This window comes from Rhinichthys klamathensis, unplaced genomic scaffold, assembly GCF_029890125.1.
Source record: "Rhinichthys klamathensis goyatoka isolate OS25496 unplaced genomic scaffold, OSU_Roscu_1.1 h1tg000032l_1, whole genome shotgun sequence".
NCBI lineage: Eukaryota > Metazoa > Chordata > Actinopteri > Cypriniformes > Leuciscidae > Rhinichthys > Rhinichthys klamathensis.
The window spans coordinates 978,568-999,021 of record NW_026606581.1 but is presented as its reverse complement, the minus strand read 5'-3'; the positions used below and the strand labels follow the sequence as shown (position 1 = coordinate 999,021).

General features: G+C 37.4%; 1 protein-coding gene across 1 annotated transcript; it reads left to right on the top strand.

The window, feature by feature from the left end:
- Positions 1-1,655: 1,655 nt before the first annotated feature.
- hhipl2 (HHIP-like 2) lies at positions 1,656-12,795 on the top strand. The gene is made up of 9 exons (XM_056245518.1): positions 1,656-2,045; positions 4,482-5,134; positions 5,697-5,840; positions 5,964-6,295; positions 7,623-7,749; positions 7,948-8,093; positions 8,198-8,279; positions 9,206-9,288; positions 11,559-12,795. Exons 1-9 carry the CDS (start codon positions 1,698-1,700, stop codon positions 12,380-12,382), a joined length of 2,739 nt encoding a protein of 912 aa, XP_056101493.1. The 5' UTR covers positions 1,656-1,697; the 3' UTR covers positions 12,383-12,795.
- The last annotated feature ends 7,659 nt before the right edge of the window (positions 12,796-20,454 follow it).

The window sequence follows — 20,454 nt, the reverse complement described above, 5'->3', positions numbered from 1 at the left end:
AGCTGACAACAAAATGCAAAGTGCACTGCATGCACTCTTAGAAAAAAAAAAGTTTAATGGGGTTTTATATGGAACCCTATAGGCATCAAAAAGTTGATAAAAGTATCATAAAACTAATCCATATGAATCGAGGGGTTTAGTCCAAATTTTTCTGAAGAGACACAATCACTTTATATGATGAAAAGACTGAATTTAGGCCTTATTCACATATAAACATTCATCAACTTGTGATAAACACATCAGTTGTGGTAAACGGAAGCTTAAGCAAACTTGCATGGTTCGGTTGAGCTTCTGTTTATGTTCACTGATCAATGTTTATATGTAAATAAAAGCCTAAATTCAATCTGTTCATCATAAAGTGATCGAGTCTCTTCTGAAAACTTATAGACTAAACGGATTAATTCATATGGATTAGTTTTACGATCTCTTTATCTTTAGCGTCAAGGTGGTAGTTCCGTAGCCGTCAATGGGGGGACAGAAATCGCTCAGATTTCATAATAAAAAAAAAATTATTTGTGTTCCAAAGATGAACAGAAGTCTTATGGGTTTGGAACGACATGAGGCTGAGTAATTAATGACAGAATTTTCATTTTTGGGTGTGCAATAAAAAAAATAAAAAAAATAAAAATTATATTGCTACTTACGCGGACATTATTTCTGAACATTGTTTAGATCTAGTTAATCACTTTTAAACTCCATAGAAGCAGATGGAATAAAGATTTATTAGACTGTGTGCAGCATATCAACCACTTTCCAGTTCATGTTGCTGGATCACTAGGATCAAGAGCTATCTTTGAGCTCGTCTGTCATTGAAGAGCAACATATGACTTATGCATCTGTGATACAGACTTTCTTCTTAAAACAAACATAATACACAGAAACTGTTTTGAAAGTTAACCAGTTGTAAGGAAGCAATACTTTGGATAAGATTAGATTTCTTCCCCCACTAGGTGGCACACATGAGTTTGTTTTCAGGAAATCAATGGGAGTTTTTCCTCGGAACTGAAATAGGCTTCAGTTCATCTCCTCATCTACCTGGCTACTGAATTGTGGTGGAATTCTTAATTTCATTAACACAATAGAAACTAATCCGGATTCATTCAATTAAATAAAACAAAAAAATGTCAAGAAATATAGCGTAATTTTAAAATAATTTAATCAACTGTAACTGTAGGCTGTTTGTTAAGCATGGACTCTCTTTATTCATTTGTTTTATGTGATTTTATTGTTTATATTTCGTCGTACTTAACTTATTTTTGTATAAAACAAACTTTATATCGATTTCATTAAAGGTAATGTAATAAATGATTATACCAAAAGTCTTGACAGAAAAAAAAAAAAATTTATTATCCATAAAATGAATTAGTTTTGTTAAAGTATTTGTATTGAGTTTTATATATCAGAAATATGTCGAATTTAAAAATGAATTGTATTTAACCAAATATATATATATATATATATATATATATATATTTAACCAAATATATATATGGTCGTTTTATAGGCCAATTACAAATATTGTACATCACCAATTTAGCATAGGGTAAGAATACGATATCCTGTAATCAAAGGCGCATGTTTTACGAAGAGTGCGGTGCGCGCACGCACGCACACACACACAACATATAGGCTAGCAAGCAGAAATACCGCACACACACACGCTCAAGAGCAAACACACTCCTAAGCACACGGGAAAAATGCCGAGAGTGCCGGATTCACGAAATCATCATCATCGTGTAAATTGCCCTGAGGTGAGTTTCCTGACCAAGAGGACTGCATGGCTCCAAGGACTCTTTACACGCCTCATTATAATAATTTACTTCTCTTATTTGAGACATACTTTGGCACATCCTCAGTGTTTGGACTACCAGCCACCTTTCAAACCCCCTTACCACCTTGAGTTTTGCAGGCACTATGAGAAATTTGGTTGCTGTGACCAAAAAACGGACAACAATATTGCAACGAGATACTGGGACATAATGGACCTGATTGGTGAAGAAGAATATGCAGTGTGCGGGGATTTGGTAAAAGATATTATGTGTCAGGTATGTCTGATTCTTTGTGAACAATTATGATGACGTTTCAACTGTGTTACTGATGTATTAACGTGTTTTTTGAAATGTTTGTCTTATGTGTGTGAGAAAATATAAATAAGTTGCAGCTGTTTAAATTATTGCTGCTCTTCCCAGTAGATGTGCGGCTGCATGTGTTATAAATACAGATGCAGAAATTTACAGTAAATTATTTTATTAGTGCTTGGTAAGACGAGCGTAATTGTTAGGTTATCATATGACAGCTTTTGAACAAACCCCCAAATCTAAATATTATATTTTGTTTGTTGTACTTGTCCCCTCCAATTTTTGAGCCAGATAGATTTTGATTCCAAAAATAATAAAAATAATTACAATTATAATATTTTTACATTTGATACATCACACAGGTATGATTGGAACGTTCAGTGCGGCACGTCATCAACATCTGCTAAATTCACATCTGCTTTCGCGCTTTGGCTGGTTTGAACCAGAGACGAAATCGCTCTCATTTGTTTATTTTATGCTTCTGATAATTAAATGCATATAGTAGCCAACTAGCAAAAACATATATTTTTTTAGTTTGTAAAGTAGCCTACACACTGTCTATAGAAGCGGCAATAATAGTTTAAAATACTCTAATAATAGCCTACTCTATTCTTTTCCCAGTTCACCAACCATCTATATTCTTTCATGTCTTTTAAGAGAAGTAGATGAATTTAGCCACCACGTGTTGTAAAAGCAAAAGCAAAGTTAAGCAATTTTGATTCAAACCATCCAAATTGATTGTACTTAAATTAAGGCAGGAACTTTTTTAGTATTCTGAATTGCAGATCAACTAACCTTTATAGATCTACGAACACAAAGGTGTTTGAACAACAAAATACATTTTCTTACACATAATTGAGAAGCGTAATATCAGATTTCATAATATATGTTTAACAAGTGTTTGGGAATGTTTTGAATAAATGAAAATGAAATAAAACCAACACATCAGTCATACAGCCATGTGGAAGCGGTGTCACGTGGCAAGCATGACGCATCGCATGAAAATAATAAATATATAAAAATGCGAGGCTATCACTGGCCAATCTATACAGATATGAATGCTACCTCATATCAGGGTTTTTTTTTTTTTTTTTTTTTTTATGTGTACAGTTACCTTTCAAAAGCGATTTTGGAGGGCCAATCCTGTTCCAGGAGATCTACCTTCCTGCTCCAACCCTAAATAATACACCTGGACCAATTAAGCTCCTCAGGAATATTTGATAATTACAATCAGGTGTGTTGGAACCAGTGTTGTAGTCGAGACCAGCTCATTCGAGTCTGAGTCCAGGCCAATACCTGAAAAGGTTGAGTCAGAGTTAAGACCAAGACCAGAATTCAAACAGTGTAAATAGGCTTTCCTTTAGGGCAAACGAAGCCAGATTTTGCATCAGTGTCACGTGAACCTCTGTAGCATGTTCCAGAGACACGATGACACTGAGTCAAGACCAAGTCCAAATGCTGAGGCCCTTTTTTACACCTGGTATTAAAATGCGTTTTGGTCGATCTGATCACAAGTGGACAGCTCGGGTTTAAAACGTTTTGAGCTTGTCCACTTTCGACTACTTCCAGAGGTAGTCAAAAACTTATTCGACCAGACTGCTTTCGTAGCAGTCGCTCTTGAGGTTGAAAGCGTTCAAATAGCCACAAAAACCGCCTACTGGCCTAACTCATAAACATTACGAGAAGCGTGCCAGCCAGACGGGATTTAGACTGTCGGCTGAAGACCCAAATTTGGTTTGAAGACGAAAAAACATACCAAGCACAATGTTCTCTCACCATTCTTTCTAACACACACCCACAGTGTTCAGTGTGGTCTTGTGGATTTCAGAGCAGAAACGAAAGCTGATGCTCTCTGTATGTTTTTCCGACATCTTCAGGCGCGTTCATATGTAAATTACAAGCTTATTTTGTCCATTAGATCGAAAGATCTAAAAAAAAAAAAAAACATACATTTACCCGGCCATAGACCCTCCCTTCGAAGAAATCAGAACAGATGTGGTCCAAAAGTGGACAAAAGAGACAGGAATGTTTCTCCCTTGTCTACTTGTGATCCGTTCGACCAAAATGCATCTTAATACCAGGTGTAAACAGGGTCTGAGTTGGTGTAGCTGGTCCACCTGCACTCTTGCTTCCCATGCTGGGGGCCAACAAACCAACAACCAGCATCCCATGCTGGTCCCAGCATGCAACACATACCTTATGCTGGTGACTAACAATGCTGGATTTTTCAGCAGGCTCAAGATGGACTCAAATCTGGTCTTCCAACACTGGTTGGAACTGAACTCTTGGATTGGGCACCCATTACAAAGACTTGTGGGTGGGCTCTTTTGAGTGGGCCAGTATAAGCTTCAGAAAAGGTCAAAAGTCTAGTTGTCTTTTCTTACTTGTATTGCTCTTTTGCAGGAGTGTTCTCCTTACGCAGCACACTTGTTTGATGCTGAAGACCCGTACACTCCAGTGCGCCACCTACCGGGACTGTGCTTCACTTACTGCTCAGACTTTCACAGCAAGTGCCATTCTGTGGTAAAGTACCTAACCAACAGCCGGACCCTGCAGGAGACGTGCGAGAAAGACCGCTCGCATTTCTGTAACCTCATTAACCTCCCTGACCAGGACTACTGCTACCCCAATGTCCTGAGGAACAATAACCTGTATAGCAATCTGGGAAAAGTGGTGGAGGACCCCAGAGGCTGCCTGCAACTGTGCCTGACAGAAGTGGCAAATGGACTGAGGAACCCCGTGCTGATGCTCCACAGCGGAGATGACACCCACCGCATGTTCGTGGCAGAGCAGATAGGCTTTGTATGGGTGTATCTGAGAGATGGCAGCCGCTTGGAGCAGCCCTTCCTGGACATCAGCGGGGAGGTGTTGACCACACCGTGGCTGGGAGATGAAAGAGGTTTCCTGGGTCTCGCCTTCCATCCCAAGTACAGAAACAATGGGCGCTTCTTCATCTACTACTCCATTCTGATCAACGGCAAACTGGAGAAAGTTCGCATCAGTGAAATGAAGGTCTCAGCTCATGACATGAACATGGCAGACCCCCACTCAGAGAGGTTAATAGGTTTGATCCATGTTGTCATGCATATGCTATCAAAATACATGGAATATGGAATGGTTCTCTCAAAAATCCGCAATCTTTTTTCATTAACCCAAGTTGTTTAAAATCTGCACAGTTACTCTGTAGGAATATTGTATGCACAGTCAAGTTCTCAAAAAGTACAAAAAGTGCTTTAGATTTTAAACTATCATAAATTGACGTGCCCCGTTAAGCTGCATGTTAATGACATCAAACCTCATTGGTTCCCTCGTGCCTCATGACCAAATGTCATTGAAGTCAAAACTGACGTCATTGTTGTTTTTGAAAACAGACAGTCACTATAACTGTCGTTGTATAAAAAAGAACTGCGAGAATTTTTTTTAAATTATATTTTCTTTCTGTTCCAAAGAAAAAAATAACAGAATACAGGTTTGGAATGACAAAAGGGTAAGAGTAAGTAATGCCAAATTTTGTTTTTGTGTGAACTGCTCCTTTAAGTTGACAGTACATTTGAAATAGTAGGCTACTTTATATTTATCTTCCTTATATTTCAATCTGTTTTAAATCTATTTTTACAGAGTTCTTCTTGAGATTGAGGAGCCTGCAGCAAACCATAATGGTGGGCAGCTTCTGTTTGGTCTAGATGGATATCTATACATATTCACAGGAGACGGTGGAAAAGCAGGAGACCCTTTTGGGAAGTTTGGAAATTCTCAAAACAGGTGAGGACAGTTTTGAAACAGTTAATATTGTCACAAATCATGCTTAGTGCTTTGAAAAAACTCTCCAGTACCTCCCTCTTGGACACGTTATCATAAAATCTTTGCAATTCAAATATGTTTCAGATCAGCATTGTTAGGAAAAGCGCTTCGGATTGATGTGGATGGTAGCAGTTTAGATGGAAAGCCCTATAAGATTCCTCCAGACAATCCCTTTCTCGGAGAGCCTGATGCAAAGCCTGAGGTCTACGCCTATGGAGTGAGGAATATGTGGCGCTGCTCAGTGGATCGAGGCGATCCGCTCACCCGTTATGGCAGAGGCAGAATCTTCTGTGGCGATGTGGGTCAGAATCGATACGAGGAGGTTGACATCATTGTGAAGGGAGGAAACTATGGATGGAGGGCCAAAGAAGGCTTTGAATGCTTTGATATGAAACTATGCCAGAACTCTTCTCTAGGTGAGCTGGACCGTAGAATAACCACACACACATTTGGGGTCAGAGAAAATGACAAATCAAGCAGAGGATTCCAAGATTTTTTACTGCTCAATGAAACTGGTCACTGAAGAACTTCATACCACAGGCCAGTGCATACATTTGTGATCCTGACTTCTGGAAATGGTGAAGTTTTCAAAACATTTTAAAGAAATAGTTAACTCAAAAAATTAAGATTTACTTACCCACATGTCATTCCAACACTAATACTATTTTCAGTTCCATGGAATCCTTCAGATATTAAACAGAATGTCTGAGCCTGTTTTCCGTACAAGGAAAGTGGGTGATGATTTATACTGCCAAATTCCCATAAGGTAAAAAAAAAGGCCCAAATAAAAAATTAAAGTATCAAAAGCACCCAATATTCAGAATAGTGGTAAATTAATATGGGATTTACAATGACAAATTCTCAAACTAGTCCCTCTATCTTGAATTTTGTCTTCTGAAGTCCTATGAAAGACATGTGTGAGAAACATTTGTTATTTACTGATAATATGCATAGATTTCATAGATGCATAGATTTAATATGCATAGAGATCTAATTTGCTAACGTTACATTGCAATTGGCCACATTGCACACAAAAAAACCCAATGGTGTTTGGTGACAATCAGGTCTAATAGTGCAATGAGCCTAAAAGTAGCATTGCAGCAGTGGAGAGAATTTTCATTGAATAATTGCTTATATTTTTTTGCTCCTCAGACAACGTTAATGTAAAGCTACAGGAAGACTTGGAATATAACCCACAAGTTGCATGGACCACATTTATGCTGTGTGGTTTTTTTTAGGGTTTAGCAGTACAAATCACCAAACTTTCTTGTAAAAAGCAGGTCAGACATCCTAGTCCCAGACTTAAATGCATGTTTGAGCTGTGTTAACTGAAAGCAGCTTGCAATGGCATATCTTAAAACATTCCACTGCCATTGTTTTGTTTTAAGATGCAAACCAGTAATGCTTTTTTCTAAGGCACGATTATAAAAGCGTATGTCCTAATTAAACTAAGGCCTACTCCTGGCTTAATCCAAGCCTTGTCTGTGAAACCAGGCCTTTGTGTTTTATGAAAGAAATACAATTCAGGATCAAAGCAACACAAAAGGTGAGGAAATTATCAAAGAATATTCTAGAATGAAACTTAATGAAGCATATTAACTTGAGGAAAGTAAAAATATGACAAGGTCTGTGTAAAATTAAATAATTAACAAATTCTCATTTCTTTACACATTGTTTTAATGACAAAACCTGCTATAATCCACCTACGTGTTTTTTTTTTTTCGTTTTTTTTTTTTTAAATAGATGACATTCTTCCAATATTTGCCTATGGACACCATGTTGGGAAATCCGTAACTGGAGGTTATGTGTATAGAGGATGCGAATCACCCAACCTCAACGGTCTTTATATTTTTGGAGACTTCATGAGTGGGTAAGGACCAACGCTCATTCAGTATTGCAATAACTTAAAAACTGTATTTTGTGCATAATCAACTTACATTTCGATTTTCTAGAAAATAACTATAAATTTACAGTACATGAGTCATTTTAGGTAATTCAGTCACTACTTTTTTTACTTAACATAAGTCTGGGAGAGATATGACAATTCAAGCCTTTTGTTCTTATTCAGACGACTAATGGCTCTGGAGGAGGAGAAGAAAACTGGGAGTTGGAAGGAAAAGAATGTGTGCATGGGAGACACTACAACCTGCTCTTTTCCTGGGCTTATAAATCATCACCACAAGTTCATCATCTCATTTGCTGAGGATGAAGCAGGTAGGTTTTTGTGAACAGTTCTGTAAAGGTGTCATATGAATATCAAAGCAATAATATGGCTGAAAATCATTCATACAATGTGTTTGTTTTTGCTTTTTCTGAAGGAGAGCTTTATTTTCTAGCAACCTCCTACCCAAGTGCAATGTCTCCTTTTGGCACACTTTACAAATTCGTGGATCCATCCAGGTATGTCTATTTTGATACATATTGTCACTGATTCTCGTGCAAATAAAGGCAATATCTACTGTATCTATCCTTTTATCCATCCATCCATCCATCCATTAATCTATAATATGCGGGCAGTACAGTAAGTGAAGAAATGAACTGTCAAAATTCATCTTTAAGCAATGGCATCTATAGACAGATTGGGTAAGTTCCCCATTATAAGAGTTCTTAAAATGTAACTGATAACTCTCAGTTAAGACATCATGCTGGGAGACAGAAGGACAGGACGTGTCAGTTTAAGCATCATTCCTTTGGAATCTTGGAATCTGTGGCGCATGCTTTCACCAAATGGTTTCCATCCAAACTTCTGGAAATCTGCTATCATCTATCTATCACGGATCATAACTCAATGATTTGTTCATGCTATTCTGTAAGATAGGGAGGGTCTAATGTGTGAAATGTTTAATTTATTATTTTATTTTGTCTCTAAATAAAATGAATTAGTAAAGGATAAATAACTGACAAATGTATATTTAAAGAGTGAAATGAATATAAACAAACAACCATTAGCTGTTTGATGTTTTAAATAATGAACTGATAGAAATCTCAAGAAAATAATCCTGCTGGAACCAGCAAGACTACAGGAGATTAATCGGCACATCTGAAATCAATCTCACTAATAGCAATACCATACATTAATCCCAGATGTTCCATATTCTTTATACCACTTTAAATAGCCAAGTGGAAAAAAAAATGTATTCATTATTAATAGGAGCAGTTGGGAGATCATTGCCGTCTCACACACACAACCTTGTGTATCAATTTGTGTTGAAAAATTATGATGCAATTTAAAATTTCTTTTTTACCTCACAGCACTAAAGGAGGCCTACATTTTTTTAAGGTTAATGGGAGTTAATTTTCTCTGCATTCCCTCTGTCTGTCTACAGGAGAGCACCTCCAGGAAAATGCAAAAACAAGCCACTTCCAGTAAAGGTCAGAGGGAAGAAAGTGCCATTTACACCGAGAGAATGTAAGAATCTATCTTTATTAGAGGCTATATATATACAGTGCTGCTTGAAAGTTTGTGAACCCCTTGCAGAATCTGTGTAAAAGGAGAGGGATCATACAAAATGCAAGTTACTTTTTATTTAGTACTGCCCTGAATAAGATATTTTACATAAAAGATGTTCCCAATATAGCCCACAAGGCAAAAAATAGCTGATTTTATAAAAAATGACCCCATTGAAAAGTTTATGAACCCTTGATTCTTAATACCGTGTGTCGTTACTTGGATGATCCACGACTGTTTTTTTGTTTGTTTTGTGATGTTGTTCTGGAGTCCCTTGTTTGAGCAGTTAAGCTGTCTAATGTTCTTCAGAAAAATCCTCCAGGTCCCACAAATTCTTCAATTTGCCAGCATCTTTTGCATATTTGAACCCTTTCCAGCAGTGACTGTATGATTTTGAGATCCATCTTTTAGGGACTCAAACAGAAGTATTAAAAAAAGGTTCAAACATTCACTGAAGCTCCAGAAAGAATATACAGTCGTGCCCAGAATTAATCATACCCCTGGTAAATATGATCAAAAATGGCTGTAAAAAATAAATCTGCATCGCTTATCCTTTTGATCTTTCATTAAAAAAATTGGCAAAAATCTAACCTTTCATTGAAGTAAAAAAATTGAAAATGGGGGGGAAATCACATTATAAAATAAATGTTTTCTCCAAAACACGTTGGCCACAATTATTCATACCCCTATAATTTTTTATGAATAAAATATCTCTGAAGTATATTCCCATTAATATTTACCTTTTTAGCACACCAGGGTGACTAGGAACATGAAATTGTCCAGCCATGACTTCTTGTTTCACAGGAGTTTAAAAATGAGGAAGCACAAAGGCCAAATTCCCTTAATCATCCATCACAATGAATAACACCAAAGAACATAGTTCTGATGTGCATCAAAAGATTGTTGAGCTTCACAAAATAGAAAGTGGATGTAAGAAAATAGCTAAAGAATTGAAAATCCCCATTTTGGCCATCAGGGCAATAATTAAGAAGTTATAATCAACTAAAGATGTTACGATTCTGCCAGGAAGAGGACGTGTGTCTATATTTTCTTGATGGACACTGAGGAGGATGGTTTGAGTGGCCAAAGACTCTCCAACGATCACAGATGGAGAATTGCAGAAACTAGTTGAGTCTTGGGGTCATAAAGCCTATTAAAAAAAAAATCAAACAACCCCTACATCACCACATGTTGTTTGGGAGGTTTTCAAGAAAAATGCTCCTCGCTCATCCAAAAACAAACTCCAGCATATTCAGTTGTCAGACACGACTGGAACTTCAAACGGCACAGGGTTCTGTGGTCAGATGAAACTAAAAAAAAATAGCTTTTTGGCAGCAAACACACTAGATGGGTTTGGTGCACACAAGGATAAAGAGTACCCCATGTGTACAATTTAATATACCATTGGATCTTTAATGTTGGGGGCCTATTTTTCTGCTGGAGGTCCTGGACTTCTTATTCAGATACATAGCATTGTGGATTCTATCAAATATCAACAGATAAAACATCTAAACCTGACGCCTTCTGCTATAAATCTTATAATGGGCTGTGGTTGGATCTTCCATCAGGACAACGATCCAAAACAAACATCAAAATCAACACAAAATTGTGTTAGGGAGCACAAAATGAAGTTCCCTGACCTGATGAGTGGAGTGAACTGAAGAGAAGAAGCACCAACATGGATCTGGGAATCTGAAGGATCTGGAGAGGTTCTGTATGGAGGAATGGTCTCTGATCTCGTCAGGTGTTCTCCAAACTCATCAGGCATTATAGGAGAAGACTCAGAGCAGTTATCTTGGCAAAAGGAGATTGCAAAAAGGTATTTAATAAAAGGGTATGAATAATTGTGGCCAACGTGTTTTGGAGAAAAACATTTATTTTATAATGTGATTTCCCCCCCACTTTCAATTCTTTTACTTAAATGAAAGGTTAGGATTTTGCCAATTTTTTGAATGAAAGATCAAAAGGATAAACGATGCGGATTTATTTTTTACAGCTATTTTTGATCATATTTACCAGGGGTATGATTAATTCTGGGCACGACTGTATATATATATATGTATTTATTTATTTTTTTACAAATTCTGCAAGGGGTTCACAAACTTTCAAGCAGCACTCTATATTATAAATGTATTATTTCAACTTCAAAGATTCCTGGTTAAGATTGCCAGTGGTATGAAACAGAACTGCTTAAAGACTCATACATGTATAAATATACTGGGTTTTTTTAGTGACTGTGCTTGGCATAAGCGAAACACCTACAAGATCTCCACTGGAAAAGATCATACTCCCCACTAAACCACCGGGCACGCGCCAGCCCACAATGGCCAAACCCTCCACATCTGCACCGAAGAAAGAAGAGCCGGGCCAAACCACTACGGCAAAATTGGGCCAAGACAAGCCCAAGAAGACAACTCAACCAAAGGAGAAACAAATCAATGCAAGCACAAAAACACTAAAGAAAGCTCCTCATCCTCATAAGAAGACAATGTTACAAACCAAAAAAGTCACAGAAAAGCCCTCACACAATCCCAAGCTGTCCATAAAAGGAGCCCCGGAAAGACAGAAAACCAAACCGCTCAAACCAACGAAACCAAAAGAGGTGACAAAGCCGAATGTCTGGCTACAGAAGGCTAAAAAGACTGGGAAAGAGGTGAAGAAACCTGTAAAGAGCAAACCTAAGCCTAATGTCTGGCTACAGAAGGCTAAAAAGACTGGAAAAGAGGTGAAGAAACCCATGAAGAGCAAACCTAAGCCTAATGTCTGGCTACAGAAGGCTAAAAAGACTGGAAAAGAGGTGAAGAAACCCGTGAAGAGCAAACCTAAGCCTAATGTCTGGCTACAGAAGGCTAAAAAGACTGGAAAAGAGGTGAAGAAACCCGTTAAGAGCAAACCTAAGCCTAATGTCTGGCTACAGAAGGCTAAAAAGACTGGGAAAGAGGTGAAGAAACCTGTGAAGAGCAAACCTAAGGCGAGTGTTTCTAAAAAGAATCCAGACGGCGACAAAAATACTAAAAATAGCCCTCTGGCAAAAAAGAGAAAACTGTTTAAATAAGCCATGTGCGTGGTGTAGTAATTAGATGGTAGTAATGTAGTGCAGTAATGAGAATTCAAAGATATCCTGTTCAAACAATGTATCAATGAAATAGCAGCTCTGAGGTCAGTAAGATGTGTGATGTGAGAGACCAAAGAAGAAAACCACAACAGTCTTGCACCAACAGTTGATTTTGTTTAGCATGCAATACAGGAGCATTCTTCAAATGTTGATCTTATTTTTGGAATGTGGTTAAGTAATTCGTTCGGGGCGATGTTTAGATCGAAACTACAATTATAATGAGAAATTCTAAATAAAAACACAAGAATGCTTTGGAAAATCTTTCTTAAACATAACTCTTTGAAGCTAAAATACATTGCATTGTAAAATGTGATAATTTTATGACATACCTAAGAAAGAAATGTAAAACCAAAGTGGCATTGCTTTGCCTTTAATAGACACAGACAGAAGGCAAACTTATGTACCATGCATGATACGTTTTTTGGGGGTGCAAGTAAAAATGGTTCATTCAATAAAGTGTTTTGGTTTATTTACAGTAAAATACTGTTTAATGCAGATCCAAACCAAGTCTGTATGAGGGTGTAAATTAAGTATTACTTGCTACACCCTTGGTGTTTGAAGTACTAGTTCCATCTGAATAATCCCAGACTTATAGGAGGACCACTATCTGAACAGGTAGAAAAAAAAGATGTCTTAAAAATGGAAATTAATAAAATTCACATTTTTTGCAATGTGACCTTTAATGAATTAAACTTTTAAATTATGCAAGTTAGTCATTATATATGCATACAAGTATGCACTATGCACACTTTGAAAATGTTACTTTTGCTAACTCTTATTTCACAAAACAATTAATAAAACACTTTTAATAAAACATGTGTGGGTTTTTTTATAGATAAAATCACCAATAAAGTGCCAAGTAAAGAAGATTTTCAAAATAGTTGCACTTTCTGCAGCATTAAATAAAAACGGGTCAACGAAAAACAATTTCTCATAAAATTGTACCCCGGCAACAGAGACATCACTGTGAAGTATGTCAAAAACTCCAAGCAGAGCATAATGTAGATGATCTGCCATAATTTAACTGACAACAACCAGCCAATGCAAAGACCAATCCATCATTCAAGATCCTAATAACCTCCCCTTCTTTCCATTCCCTTCCACACACCTGGACAGAACTATGCACCTTACATATTTGAATAGATATGGTATAGGCACTTCTTATTTTGCACCGTGAGTTAAAACAAATTTTTTTGTGAACGTGCAGGACTTCTGATTTAGCTGCTACAGGTATAAAAACTAAGCAAAAAAATGCAAGGAATGGTCACACTATTTGTGCTAGTAACTACAACAATACATACAAATAATATGATAAGAAATATCAGTTTGCAATATCAAGCAGTTTTTGTACAAAGCCTCACAAATGATCGCACCTGCTCTTACATCAAAAATAAGGTGGATATGAATGCACAAATTTACAGAGAGATTTTTGCAGCGTTTGTAAGGTATTGTGCTGCATCTTATGGTCTTTGCATGTGTAAGATGTCACGGTGATTATAAGAATTCAACTGTGATGGGATGCTGGAATGGTGCAAGGGGATTATCATATTTGGGTCCTTGGCATCAAAATGTTTTAAACCCTGAGCTAACCTATGATTATCAACTGTAATCAGTGAATTTGATATTAAATCAGTCAAATAAAATGTTTATTCATTTTTTTACCAATTTTTTTTTTTTTTATAAGTTTGGCCAAATTGGTTAAAATAAAATAGGCAAATACTTAAAAACAAACACTCACCCACCACTTTATAGGTTCACCATGCTAGTACCGGGTTGGACCACTTTTGTCTTCAGAACTGCCTTAATTCTTCATGGCACAGATTCAACAAGGTGCTGGAAACATTCCTCAGAGATTTTGGTCCATATTGACATGATATGTTATTTCCTTTCTATCAGCTGAACCACCCTCTGACCTCTGATGTCAACAAGGCATTTTCACCCACAGAACTGCCGCTCATTGAATATTTCCTCTTTTTCTGATCATTCTCTATAAACCCTAGAGATGGTTACGTGTGAAAATCCCAGTAGATCATCAGTTTCTGAAATACTCAGACCGGCCCGTCTGGCACCAACAACCATGCCACGTTCAAACTCACTTAAATCCATTTGCAACCAAAAACAAATGAGTTGAACAGGTGTACCTAATAAAGTGGCTGGTGAATGTATAATGTTTGATTGTGTTCACTTTTAAATAAACTGGCATGCTGATGCAGGTGATCTGGCTGTGACAAAATAGGATCACAAACAAGATTTTTTTTTAAAAACAAGCTTTGTTTGGGCTTGCCTTTTGCAGTTAAACTACACAAACTTCTTGCTGACAGAACCTAACTTTGCTAAGTCTGCTAAATCTTTATTTTAAAGGCTCTCACCTACAGAGCTTTACTGTATGCTGTAATTAAAGCACAGGTTATGGGCATACCATTACAAAAGTTTCAGAAGACATGCTGGAACTAGATTATTTGTATCACGACAAGCAGAAACTAATAACTGGGTTTCTAAAAGCCACTGCAAGACATATTCGTTTGACAGAAATCCTAAGGACTTATCTAGGAGATTGCCTAAAGGTGATGATTTGTTGGACTGGGGAAAACATCACTAAGGTTCCCTTTCATGCAAATCTTGTGCTTGAGATCTTTGTAGTTTGAAATGGGCCCGCAGATTGTGTTCTGGGAAGTAAGCCCTGGGTTGTATTGCACAATTTAAAGGGTCTTCAGCACGCAAGGAAATATTTTTAATTGGTTCTCTGCTTCTCTATTGGCTTTATTCCGTTTAGGGTCTTTTTATTTCGAACTCCAAGATCATGTTCTAATATGCATTTTGATTAGGTTGAGTCTTGAGGTATACCTATATTTTGTTGTTACTTCATCTTCATCATAATCTTAAAGGACATTCTTCAAAATATAGGTTCCCATTGTGTTCAGCAAAGAAAGAAATTCATAGGTTTGAACTATTCCTTTAAAGTGTATATTGCACAAGTTGTTTGCTATTCAGATAATGTGCACTTGTCTACACTCAACAAGGCCAATGATGCCTACAAGGACTGCCAATTCATGACCCCCGACAAATATCATACTGGCACTATAGAACTGCCAAAAAGTAGTCATTTAGACAATAGGCTCTCTCAAACTTTTGAATCAAGGACCCCTTTCTTGACCCCATGCAGTTTGAGGCTGTACGTTGTACTTCAACGTATTTTAAGTAACTGGTTTGACTTCCCATTGTGTGGACAAAAAACACTGAGACATTTCTCAAAATATCTTAGTTCTGCAGATAAAAGAAAGTCATACAGGTTTAAAATGGCATGACACTGAAAAATCTGTGTAGAAGACACATTAATTGCTAATTAATTAAACAAACAATAACAAATAGTATTTTCTTGTAAAACTTGCTCCAATAACCTTGGAGTAAGTTTTACTTAATTTCTGTCAAATGTTGTTTGTTTGCATAGAATCTGTTAAAACATATATAGACAGTTAACAGCAATGACAACAATGCCCTGCAGTGTGACATGCTATACTTACTATAAAACAGCTTTAAACAAGCTCTTACCCATGACATCTGGAGCCAGTTTTACACCAGTGGGGCCCAATTTCATGACTTCAAGGGTACCACAATCCCATGAATTCAAATTCAACAAAAGACCCCCGACAGACAGGTAGAACATCCATGAAAAAACATGTTTTGATCGTTGCCTGAAAGACAACAAAATACCTGTCACTGTTTACTTTGCATGTCTGTAATTACTTGCCCTCTAGCAGACACTTTTCATCGTACAGTACACTAATTACAGGGAATATTCACGTAAAGCAACCTGAAAGAGTGAAGCTGCCAAAATTCAAGGGGCTCGGGACACCATTAACATGGGTGGGTCCCCTCTCCCCCGGGCCCTTAGTGGACCTCTCTGATCACAGGGCCTGAGACAGCATTCCCACTTATGGGGACAGTTCTGCCTGGTTAAGCTCCTGGCTCATGGACACAATGATGATGGAAGAGGATTTTAGATTTCAGATTTACTTAATCTTCAAGAGAACTGTAGAGATCTGTAGTAACTCATAAAGGGCGGCACAGTGGCTCAGCGGGTAGTACTGTCGCCTCACAGCAAGGAGGTTCGGTTTTGAGTCCCTTATATGAGCCAGGAGGCCTTTAAGTGTGGAGTTTGCATGTTCTTCCTTTGTCTGCGTTGGATTCCTCTGGGTGCTCCGGTTTCCCCCAAAAACAAGCATTATAGGTGAAATGGAGACACTAAATTGTCCATAGGTGTGAGTGTGTGCGTGTTTGTTTGTGAGTCCCAAGCCATGTAATGTGGAGGGTTGGGGAAAGACCTGGCGAACTACCCCAGAAAAATCATTGGCAAAAAAAAAATCATGGACAGTCTCTCGCATATTGCAAAAGATGGCCCATAAAATCATCAATATGACTGGAATGGTTAATGAATGAGTAACTCATATAAATGGACACCACAAAATGAAAGGGGAGAAAAATGTTCCAAGAATTGAGTAAAGCCGAAATGCTATTGTCATTTTCCTGCTCACCGAGTTTGTCATCTTAGTGAGATATTTCACATAGATGTGCTAGTCTTCCAACAGGAAGAAAATGATTAACTCTCTTTCCCAGTTAAGAGGAGCCCGTTGACTGAATGAGCGACAAACATGCTGGTTATGAGATTCTTAAGCTTGGAAAAATGGATTTAGCAAGAATTACATTTACAAATGCAAAACAATACAATACAATATACTATATACAGCGGGGGAAATAAGTATTGAACACGTCACCATTTTTCTCAGTAAATATATTTCCAAAGGTGCTACTGACATGAAATTTTCACCAGATGTTGATAACAACCCAATGAATCAGTACATACAAAGAAACCAAAACAAATAAGCTCAGAAATTAAGTTATGTGTAATAATATGAAATGACACAGGGAAAAAGTATTGAACACATGAAGAAAGGGAGGTGCAAAAAGGCATGGAAAGCCAAGACAACAGCTTAAAACTATTAGTAATTAAAAAGCAATCCAACCCCCTGTCCGTGCACATTAATAACAGCTGGTTCAGTCCCAACGGATGGCCTACAAAAAGGTCTCATTGCCAAGGTGTCACACAAGACACATCTCATGATGGGTAAAAGCAAAGAGCTGTCTCAAGACCTTCGCAACCTAATTGTTCCAAAACATAATGATGGCATTGGTTATAGGCACCATTCTAAGCTTCTGAATGTTCCAGTGAGCGCTGTTGGGGCCATAATACGGAAGTGGAAAGACAATCATTTCACCATAAATTTGCCTCAACCACTGCTCCTCGCAAGATTTCAGATAGAGGAGTGAAAAGAATAATCAGAAGAGTTGTCCAAGAGCTAACACCAAGGTGTATGGCGTTTTTAGGGTAATGTGCAGTGCCATTTCTCCTCCAAACATGGTGTGTATTATGGCATCCAAACAATTCAATTTTGCTCTCATGTGACCACACTAAATTCTCCCAGTATTTCCCTGGCTTTTCCAAATGTTGTGCAGCAAACTTTAAACGAGCTTCAACATGCTTTTTTTCTTCAGTAATGGAGTCTTGCGTGGTGAGCGTGCATACGGGCCATGGTGGTGGAGTGCATTACTTACTGTTTTCTTTGAGAACACAGTACCTGCTATCTGCAGGTCTTTTTGAAGCTCTCCACAAGTGATCCTTAGCTCTTGGACAACTCTTCTGATTATTCTTTTAACTCCTCTATCTGAAATCTTGCGAGGAGCAGTGGTTGAGGCAAATTTATGGTGAAATGATTGTCTTTCCACTTCCGTATTATGGCCCCAACAGCGCTCACTGGAACATTCAGAAGCTTAGAATGGTGCCTATAACCAATGCCATCATTATGTGTTGGAACAATTAGGTTGCGAAGGTCTTGAGACAGCTCTTTGCTTTTACCCATCATGAGATGTGTCTTGTGTGACACCTTGGCAATGAGACCTTTTTGTAGGCCATCCGTTGGGACTGAACCAGCTGTTATTAATGTGCACGGACAGGGGGTTGGATTGCTTTTTAATTACTAATAGTTTTAAGCTGTTGTCTTGGCTTTCCATGCCTTTTTGCACCTCCCTTTCTTCATGTGTTCAATACTTTTTCCCTGTGTCATTTCACATTATTACACATAACTTAATTTCTGAGCTTATTTGTTTTGGTTTCTTTGTATGTACTGATTCATTGTGTTGTTATCAACATCTGGTGAAAATTTCATGTCAGTAGCACCTTTGGAAATATATTTACTGAGAAAAATAGTGACGTGTTCAATACTTATTTCCCCCGCTGTACATGCAAATATACTAATTCAATAAAGAATCAATAATCACAGGATTTTTCCTTTTATTTTATGATATCTGCGTTTTCACTATGTTAACTTTCTCTACCACGGAAACTGTATATATATTTTGTGATGATTATTTCAAGTTACATCCGTTTCCGTTTCTTCAATTTATATTAAAGGGGCTATTTGTAGAATTCAGAAACCCTTGTTATTAGCGACACCGGTGGCCATTAAGTGAACTGCAGCCAGCAACTTATTTCTCAAGCTCTTTTTATTTTTCGTTCTTCGCTTCAAAAGAGGTTGCAAATACCTTTGCAGCAATATAAATTTTAACGAACGTCTCGACATCATCCACAATGCTGAGAGAACTCTGTTCAGAGCGATATCTAAATATGTGCTGCATGCTTTCCTCTCAATAACAAAATAAACACCCAGCAAAAATGACAGGGGTGAGAAAACAGCAGTTAAGAAAGCATCTTAAGCATAGTTCACCCAAAAATTTTATTCTGTCATCATTTACTCACTCTATGTTCCAATTTTGGGTGAACTATTTTAAGCTGAAAAACTATTAAGTGACAAACCAAGTTAGTTAAACAGCCACTGGGAGCCAGTTGTTGGACCAAAGATGGAAGGTACTGTGAGAATATTGGGTCACAGACAGAATTGAATGCTGCATTCCAGACAGCTCAGAATATGGATTTGTCCCAAATCCTACTTGGAAATAACGTATGGAACGCCACTCAAAGTGAGACATTCGACCTGCTCGTTCAACCCCAACCTCAGCGAGACGCGCAATTTGACGTCACTTCCAAGATTCTAATGCGCATAGTGTAGAGCTACCGTAAGTCAAACGTAGAAACAAACTTTAACATTAGACATTACGTTTATATATAATACCTTCATTTGAGCTTTTCGTCAGCTGTTTTCAAAGTGAATGGCAGTATTTTAGGCTATTTCTATTCTGTTTTTGCCATAATTGACAAAAAAAATTCTTGATGCGTCATGGCAACATGACAACATGTGAACGTGAGTGTGATTGACTGGAACTGAACTGAGGTCTGAAGTGGGACATTCCCACGTCCAACCTAGTCTACCCGGGCAATATCTGGTATACACATTGCACATGTGTAGGGGGGAAAAAAAACACACGTTTTGCTGCCACACAGCAGAAATACACAAATGACAACACACTAATAGAAGACAGAATGCATTCTAATAGAATATTTAGAGATTTCTGTTCCTATACAATCTTCACAAAAATTCTTTAAAATCTCCTCATTAAAGGGACAGTTCACCCAAAAATGAACATTTTGTCATCCTCATGTTGTTCCAAACCTGTATGAGTTTCTTCTGTTGAAAACAAAAAAAGATATTCGGAAGAATGATTGACAAGTTGACAACACCCATTGACTATAGTATTTTTTTTCCTACTATGGAAGTCAATGGATACCGTCAACTGTCTGGCTACCAACATTCTTTAAAATATCTTCTTTGGTGTTCAATAGAAGATAGATTGAGATTCTTTTATTTAATGCCATGTCAGCATTCAAAGCTATTTTCATGGAAAAAATTAAATTACAAAAATACAAATATCATAAATACAATAAAAACAAATACAAAAACAGCAAGTCATATTACACAAGACTTTTTAAATTAACATTATGATAAAAAAAAATCCCAAACAGTTTCAGGCATAATCTTATTAAATATGTCTTTAAGTGAAGT